Genomic DNA, 9,610 nt, shown 5'->3' with positions numbered 1-9,610 from the left:
AATGGAGATTCAAGCTTCAGGCTTGAGCAACTCTGTCTCACTCTCACTGTCATTCTCTTCTTTCTCCCTTCTTTCTTTTCCTCTTTTCTTTGTTCACACTATAACTGAATATGGAATGTTCACATCCCTAGGTTAGTTCCCGCCTGAGTCTCAATTCAGAACTCAGAAACCCCAAAAAGCTTTCCTGAGGTCCCCCACAGTGGGGCAAAGACATACCCACATGATACCTGACGCTGTCTCTCTCCACGCATCAATTTCCACATTGTTCACAAGGACGGCTAACACAGAGGCTGCAAGCATGAACTCTAGAGCCAGAATACAGGAGGTTTGTGTCCAAGCTCTGTTACTAACCAGCTAAGTGAACTCTGGCAAGTTACTTAAGGAAGTCCCAGTTCCCACATCTGTGAAGTGCGGATAAGGAAAGTGTCTACTCATAGAAAATTTTGCATGAGAGTATATATATATATATATATATATATATAATATATATATATATATATATATATATATAATATATATATATATAATGCTTAGCACAATATTAGTACAGAGCAAATGCTAGATAAATGATAGCTGTTATCATCATCACCGTTACTACTTTACCCACCTTCTTTTAAGCAGGGTTCCTGCAGAATATCAGAAAACAAATTCAAACAGGAAATACTAAAATAATTCAGGCTTAGAAAAAAAATTAACTCCTCAGTAAAACAAAGTAAAAATGGTTAGTATGACTTATTGGTCAATTCAGATAAATGCATAGGTGGGAGTCATAGTTATCAACTATTATAGTCAGTCTCCATTTTCTCCACCTAATCTGGGCTTTGTGTTTCGGGTCCAAACACCACTTACCAGATTAGATGCACCCACAGGATTATATTTCTTTGAGGTCTCACCTGGGCAGGTGCATCTACAAAACACAGGGCAGAAAGAGACTGATTACAGAGGTTGAGGGGCGGAGGGCGTGACCCTTTTAATCTTTCTTTACTTCCTTTTTCTTTTTTTTCGAGACGACTTGGCATCGTCCACTACATCCGTGGCAAGACCTGCGACGTCTCCTTGGTGGCGTAGGCTTGCAATTGCCCAGCTTTCGCCCTACATGTTTGTGGCTTCCACAGATTAGCAACCAATACATTTAGATCCCAGTCGCCTAGCTTTGCCAAGACGGTTAGAGGTCATTTGGAAAGTCTTTTGCCTCGAATTGTTCTCATTCAGAAGGCCAGCTCATTCCTCCTGTGTGTGGTGCTTTGGAGATTCGCGCCCTCCTCTGGTCCCGGTTCAGGTGCACAAGAAGAGCTAGGGGAGGACGCAGGTGCTCAAGAGAGGTGGGGCGGTGCAGGCACCTCGGTGGTGAACCCAAAGATCAAACCTGCAGACCCGGCGCAAAGTAGAAACTGAAAGTACACTGCCGGCTGATCCTACGGAAGTTATGGGAAAGGCAAAGCGCAGAGCCGGGCCGTGGTGTGTGCCGCCCCCCTTGGGATGGATGAAGCAGCAGGCGCGGCGTGGGTGAGAGGAACCAGCGGCAGAGGCCGCCCTACCCGGCACGGACTCCCGGCAACTCCGCGGAAGACCAGGGTTCTGGCAGCGACTATGGGCGGTGAGAGCTCGCTCCTGCTGCAGTTGCGGTCATCATGACCACGCCCGCCTCCCGCAGACCATGTTCCATGGTAAGCGCTCCTCTCCCAGGCGCACCAGTCCGCGCGCCCGGCACGCCGGGGGACTCCAGGACGCGTCGCCGGGCCCCGCGCCCAGGCGCGTCCGGGAACAGCCCAGCCTTGTACTTTGGACCTGCCGAGAGCACTGGCTCTCCCACGGGCAGGCGTCAGCCGCGCTTCGGCACCCTGGCCCACAGCCGCCACTTGCAGTCGGGACTGCTGCGCCTAGCCCACGGCGAGAAGCCGTCCCCGACGCCGAATTGCGTCTCGAGGCGCGGCGCTGCAGCGTCCGCGCCGCTCAGCGGTGGCAGCCCGCAACCAGGTCTCAGAGGTAGCCAGTGGCTCGCCGTCAGTCTTCCCGAGCCAGCGCTGCCCTCTGTCAACCCGGCGCCCTGCCCGCCGTACCCGTGCTCCTGGCGGCGCCCAATTACTCACTGATGCCCGGGTAGGGGCCAGTTACCTGAGCTCGTGTAGTTCCCTACTCTCTAGAGAAGTGAAAGCGAAGCTCCCACGGGACGCGCTTTTTAAACCCTATGGGGACAGGTCTCTGGAAAGCCCCGTTTCGCCCCCTCAGCGGGGCTGGGAGTTTCCGACTGGGGCTGTACCTCGTGCCCTTTGCCGGGAACCCAAGTCCTCGGGCTGGCACCGAGAAAGGCGAGTTTCGGGTTTCTGTTTTTTCCTATATGGGTGCTCCTTGGTGGAGGCAGGGTTAAATAGGCTTAAGTCTAAATTCTAGACCTTGGCCGAGATGTAATATATTTTTATTCGTGTGGACTACGGACAAGGGCAGAGCTGAGGCGAGCGAGCCGGATTCCCATACGGCCAAGGGAAAGAGCCAAAAAGTTTACTGGATGGGAAAAAAAGAAGAAAAGGAGATGTGAGGGGCGAAGATCTAGTGAGGGAAATTAGAATATTTTATAGTAAATACTTCCTCATGCAAAAAAAAAGGGGGTGAGGAGGGTGCGGGAATAGGGAGCAAATTGCTCTTCCGTTTCATGCCTGGCCTGTGCGCTTTGCAGGCTACACCGTTAGATCAAAAGAGCCTTTCCTCCCTCATAGGTATTAAAGAATCTTGACTTGGCATAGCCAAGAAGTACCAGATGAGTAACAACATAAAGCGGGTGGGGTGGGTAGAGTATGGAAGACGATTATGGAAAAAGATTTGTAATGGGTGCCCTCCAGAAGTTTTGTATAGAATTAGAAATTAGGTGTATCCCTATCTGCCTCCAGATGCCGTGGATCTCCTGCAATTACTTCTTTCCTGTAGCTCTTGGTTCTAATACCTGCGTCAGCTCTGATTTGAAATGGCGAGGTTAAAAAACAAAAACAAAGAAAGCGAGGATATGCATTAACAAGGAGCTTTATTTCCTGAAGTGTATCTATATTATTCACCTACCAAAAGCTATTTGCAAACAAAACATTAGAATTCTAAACTTCTGATAAAAATAGTGATTATAATGTGTGGCTTTTGCATTTCCAAGAGATTTTACAAGAAGCTTAAGGATAGAGTTACTCTTTAAACTTTTCCTTTGCTGCTTCTCTGGGGAGTTGAAGTAGTTGAGGCCCTACTATGTGGTTCTCAAGGGTACTATCTAGTTTAGGTAATTTAATCACATTTGAGGACCAAAAATGGAATAGTAATAGAAACAGGGAACCGAGAAAGATGAGAAAGCCTGAACAGGTACAAAGGAGAATCACACATGGTACCACATCAGTGTTTCAGTATCTTAAACAAAAATGGAAAAAACTATTTTATAGGATCCATTTATATGTCATATTCACATTCATGCACATGAGATTATTTTTTCTGGTCTAACCTCTGACACATAACCTGGTGTCATAAGAGCAAATATTTAGTGTCTGTTTTTCTTGAAATAGGAGTGTATGATGCAGTGTTTCAGAGCTTGACCAGGAAGCACCTTAGTGGGGTTCATGTGGAAAAAGATGGGTTTTTGTACATTCCCTTGACTGCACACACACACGCACACACGCTTGTTTTTGTAGGAAGCAGTTCAGCTCAGTGGCTAAAAGCTGAGTTTCTAAACTCTTTAACCTGTCTCATACTATACATGTTATATATGGGGGAAAGTTTCTTTGTTCCTTAGATTCTCCATTTTCAGAACTGTGAATAATTGGTAGTACTTACCTCCTGAAGTGGTTATGAGATTAAATGAAATATTGCATGCAGTCTCATAGGATGGCTGCAGAAATGTCTTTAAGTGTTTATCATGGGATTTGTGGATAGAGTTTACAGAGCAGTGTTAATATTGATTGTGGCAGAAATTAGATTTATTTATATGAGGATAATCAAATTTATGTTCGTAATCTTAACGAGCTGATTTCCATACAACTCATGGTTGTTTTCTGTTTATTAACTTTTTCTTCTCTTTATGCACCAATTTGCTTGTGCCAATTGTTCATATTAAAGCCAAGTCATATTATATATTCAGAATTCAGATAATGTTTTCTATTCCATCCTGAATATATTTTGAGTATTTCTTTTAATTCCCAGTGAAAATGGGTCTATGAAATGTTTATAGCGGACATTCAATAAGCACTTACTTGTCTTAAAGAGGGATGAAAGATTGCATTTGATAGGGTGTAGAAACTAATTTATTTATGTTCACTTTGACCCCATAACTTATGCAGCTGAGGATTGAATGTATTATTTGGCTTAAATTAAAAACCAACAAGAATTTTTTTTTTAGACAGCCATCATTCTGGTGTAACCAAATTCCCTATTGAGAAACAAATTCTCCAGTTTCAATCCCTTCAGGAAATCTAAAGACAAAATTCCACAGGCCCAAGCTTGCCTTGCATTATTCCTTATGGTCTGTCTTTTCTGTAATTTAAAGAAAAGTTCAGGGTCATGAAAGGGGTGAATGTCTATGCATAATCTGAAACAAAACAGAATAAAAGCAGAGTTTTTTCCTATTGTGACAACAGTGTCAAAAGCATGCTCAAACTAGGCAATATTAATATGTTTATTCTCTGGATGGTGTGGAGAAAAGACTTCAATTGCAGACCAAACTGCAGTTGTTAATTTGAGAGGTGGGAACATGTGAGATGTGGGTCTGAAGCCCTGGGTGTGTTTGCAGTATTGTCCATGAGGCGATTTCAAGTCTAAAGAAATACGTTATTGGGATGGCCAGGGAGATTCTTAGAATTAAGGTCTTGAAAGTTGAAAGGGACATTAAGGGATCATTTAGTCTAAAGTTTCCATTTTACAGATCAGTTAAATTAAACTTAAAAGATGCTGTCATTCACTTAGTCACACAACCCATTGTCATACAACCCGTTGTCACACCAAGACAAAAACCCCAAGTCTCCATACCCCAACCCTCTGTGTTTTGTTTTGGCTTAGTCCATCTGGAGCTAGCCTATTTAACAACAATGGCAACAATGGCTTTGTCTTTATAGACAAAGCAAATTATGTTTCATTTTTTAAAAAAGATTTTATTCATTCATTCATTCATTCATTTATTTACTTAGAGAATGCACGTGCAAGAGAGGGCAGGGGCAGAGGGGGAGAGAGAAAGAGAATCTTAAGCAGACTGCATGCTCAGAGCCTGAAGGGGGGCTCAATCGCACGACCCTGAGATCATGACCTGAGTAGAAATCAAGAGTCAGATATTTAACCGACTGAGCCACCCAGGTGCCCCAAGGCAAATTAAGTTTCAGGATTGAGAAACTAGTTGTAATACATGAAAAAGACTAAGTTTTCTACCAAGCCACCATTGAAAGCACTGGTAAATGTCATTCAATGAATAAATGGATCGATATGAACTTGGGGAGCACTTACTGAAAGTTGGGGTGAAGAGGACACGACAGGTAGTGCTCATAGAAAATAAAACAACCTCCTTTGTCAAAACGTAAAAGATGGACCTTTAAAATAACATTTATGTAGAATAAAAAAAGGTCTCTTTTTTCATTCTAGTGTTTATTTTATTATATTCCCCTTAAAACTCATTTCAAGTTATATGCTATATAAATTATCATCTACTCTTTCCAAAGTGTTCCTTTTTGGACACCTGTAAGAAGACAGAAGAAATGAAGTTTGGATCTATGCAGTCTGTACAAATCCAATTACAAAGTCAGGATCTAGTAAATAAATAGCAATTGACTCTTCTTTGAGAATCTTCAGGATGAAGGAGCAATAGTACAAGAGAGAGGTAGAGCTATGTAATATTACATAGAAGTGGTTTCATTCAGAGGACTAAAGTAATTACATGTTATCAAAAGATTATGACCATTTCTGGTGAGGCAGTAAACTCAGGTTAGAATCCAGACCTGGCACCTATTATCTGGTTTTTACAAAAGATCAATTTGTAGGACTCTTTTGATCTTTACAGATAGGTGTAAGGTAACAAAGTGCTTAGCACATGATGGGTACTCAAACATAACTATCATCATCGTCATCATTAATCTCCTAAGTGAATTTTGCGGGTATGTGTATAGACTCTTAATGGCAGCTATGAATCAATTCCATGTCTTATTTTGTTTCTCTTACTTTGTCAAGTGTCCGTGATATATGGAGATGAGATTTGTGTTTGTTCTCATACCTGCTATTTAGCCTGCTTTCTCTATTTGTAAAAATATGGGTAACAAATAGCTCATCATTTATTGGGGAGTGCTACTGACTTTTATATGACAGATAATGATACAACAGATAATATTATTGGGAACTTTATGATGTATTTAACATATGTCACAATATTAGTTCCTTGGGTTCCAAAGGGTATTGTTTGTAGTCCTAATCAAAAAAGACACAGGTGTGGAATGTCTTGCACTCATCAAGTACAGTTAAACTTCATTTGGGAAATTAAAAGGAGATATGTTGTCAACGTAACTCAAGAATTTGCAGAAAGATACAAACAAGACATTTTGGCAGACTTATGAAGAAATACATCTCTATATAACGACATTTTAATGTCTCTGGGAATAACGGGCTCTCCATCAGTGCATTATTACTGCCCGAAATGATACCATTTATAATTTCATTCCTTTCGATTAGACAAATGCCTCTAAGTAGGAAGGCTTATCAAAACAGATATAAATCATTAGTTACCAGGGTGTGAATTTATTTAATGGGTTTTTCTAACATGTCAAGAAGCTAGACAGAGCTGTGTTTGTAGAAAATATGGGTCTCTGGACACCTAGAAACAAAGAATATACTGAAAAGATAGAGTGTCAAAATGTAAATGTCAACTTTGTCACAGTTCTGGGAAGGGTAAACCCTTTAAGGTCCATCATTAAAAAGAAAGAATATAATCACAGTACCATGGAAATAAAGGTGCAGTGCTGCCTCCAGGAAGAGGCTGGGTACTTGGACAGTCATCAAGGTTTACATAAATATACATGCCATAAATCATAAAATTTCAAAAATGTGTAACTTTTTTTTACCTGTAGTTTACCTGTTTACCTGTAGATGCCTTTTCTTGTAGGAATGTTCAATATAAATCAAAATTGAATAAACTGATTTATACCCTAGAGTGTTTTTCAAAGACAGAGAGTCTGCTTTCATCACACCTGTTCAGTGCTTTTCCAAAGAGTAATTTTTAAGTAAAAAAATGAAAGAAATCTAAACTCTACAATGCAGCCCTACCTTGGTTGTTACATAATACTGAATTTTAGGGTCTTCCCACACTATCCAAAAGCCAAGGTGCATTCCAAAAAGTTATTAGAAATAAATGGTCAGGCCGATTGAAACAACACAAACGATATAATATGACTTACAACATTCAGCTTATTCTTACTCACTGTTCAATTTAGTTTCTTTTAGGTATATCTTTGGAATTCCTCCCCTGATCCTTGTTCTGTTGCCAGTAGCATCATCCGATTGTGATATTGAAGGTAAAGACGGCAGAGAGTATCAGCACGTTCTAATGATCAGCATCAATGACTTGGTATGTGCTTGTTTGTTTTCCTCACATTTTAACAGTTTCATATTCAAGTATCCGTCTGTATTCCTTGAAAGAAAGTGAAATAACTAAAGAGCAAAATTTAATGAGCTACTAACTACCTATTTTTATAATTGGCATCATCATATCTTTTTAAAATAATTCTTTAGTAGACCTTCAGATTCCCACAGCTATCCATTTCCGCTCAGTTCCCTTCACTACCACATTTCTTGTAAGCATAATTTAGCATAACTACCTGCATTTCCTCACTTCCTGATGACAGTCCCTGTAGAAGCACTGTAATAGAAGAGGGAAAATAACAGAATACAATATCAAAAAACTATCATTAAAAAAAGATGCATAGTTATTTCATCTGAATGTGTGTACATGCATATGCATTATACAGGTATTTTTATACACATGTATATATGTAATTTGCTGTGAATTAATTTTTTAATTTACTATGGACTTTTTTTACAATATAATTTATATCTTAGAGTAGTTTTAAGTTCGCAGAAAGTAGAGAATTACCATATACCCACTCGTCCTCTGTACAGTGTCCCCTATTATTAACATCTTGCATTTGTGTGGTACATTTGTTAAATTGATGAACCAATATTGATACATTATTATTAATTAAGGTCCATAGCTGACATTAGGGTTCAGCTTTTGTGTGGTACAGTTCTATGGGTTTTAGCAAATGTAGGGTCATGTATCCACCATTACAGTATCATACAGAATAGTTTCACTGCCCTTAAAAATCCTTTGTGCTCCGCTTATTTATCCCCCCTCTTCCCCTCCCTTTGAATGCATGGCAACCACCAGTCTGTTTATGGTCTCTATACTTTTGCCTTTCTAGAATGTCATATAGTTGGAATCATGCAGTATATAGCTTTTTTAGACTGGATTCTTTCACTTGGCAATGTATATTTAAGGTTCCTCCATGATTTTTTGTGGCTTAATAGTTCATTTCTTTTATTGCTCAATAAAATTCCATTGAGTGGGTGTACCACAGTTTGTTTTTCCATTCACTGATTGAAGGACATGTCTTGGTTGCTTCCTATTTTTGGCAATTATGAATAAAACTATAAGCATTCGTGTGCAGGGTTCTGTATGGACATACGTTTTCAACTCATTTGGATAAATATCTAGGAGAGTGATTGCTGGATCATATGGTAAGACTATGTTTAGTTTTATATAAAACTATCCAAGTGTCCTCCAAAATGGTAGTACCATTTTGCATTTTCACCAGCAATGGATGAGAGTTCCTGATGCCTCACATTCTCACCGGTATTTGGTGTTGTCCATGTTTTGAATTTTAGCCATTCAAATAGGTGTGTCATGGCATCTCATTGTTGTTTTAATCAACAGTTCCCTAAAGTCATAGGATGTTGAATATCTTTTCGTATACTTTATTGCCATCTGTCTATATTGATCAATGAGGTATCTGAATTCACATCTAAGCTGACATCTTAACAATACTAAGTCTTCTTATAGGGAAATATATTTCCATTTATTTAGATCTTTCTTTGATTTCTTTCTTCAGTTTATATTTTTCCTCATATAGATCCTGTTTACATTTTTCCTCATATAGATCCTGTTTACATTTTCTTAGATCTATACCTAGGGTGCTATTGTAAATAGTGTTGTGTTTTGAATTTTAGATTCCAATTGTCCCTTGCAGATATATAGGAAAGCAATTGGCTTTTGTGTATTAACCTTGTATCTTGAAACCTTACTGTAATTACTTATTAGTTCCAGGAGTTGTTGTTCTTGTTGTTGATCCCTTGGGATTTTCTACACAATTATGTCACCTACAAAAATAATTTTTTTACAATCTAATAGCTGTATCAACATAATGGGATGTGTTGATTTAAAAGATAATCAGTTCTTGAAGTCTTAAAGGGCAAAGGAAAACCCTCTCAAATGTTCATAAGATGGAAGAAATTGTCTAATCTGCCCCCTCCCGCCGTTCCACTATCATCTTCTCCACATACTTATACTCAAGTGGCATGACATTTTGGGAAATTCATTGTTCCAACTCTTGAAGGGATA

General features: G+C 39.8%; 1 protein-coding gene across 1 annotated transcript in view; it reads left to right on the top strand.

The window, feature by feature from the left end:
• The first annotated feature begins 595 nt into the window (after positions 1–595).
• Positions 596–9,610, top strand: part of IL7 (interleukin 7) — a 46,352-nt gene continuing 37,337 nt past the window's right edge. The window contains exons 1-2 of the mRNA XM_032421790.1: positions 596–1,667; positions 7,428–7,561. Of these exons, the coding sequence (XP_032277681.1) occupies positions 1,658–1,667; positions 7,428–7,561 (144 nt within the window). The 5' untranslated portion in view covers positions 596–1,657. The remainder of the gene's footprint in view (positions 1,668–7,427; positions 7,562–9,610) is intronic.

The sequence above is a fragment of the Phoca vitulina genome, unplaced genomic scaffold, assembly GCF_004348235.1.
Source record: "Phoca vitulina isolate PV1807 unplaced genomic scaffold, GSC_HSeal_1.0 scaffold25, whole genome shotgun sequence".
NCBI lineage: Eukaryota > Metazoa > Chordata > Mammalia > Carnivora > Phocidae > Phoca > Phoca vitulina.
This window is presented reverse-complemented; position numbering and strand designations above follow the sequence as displayed.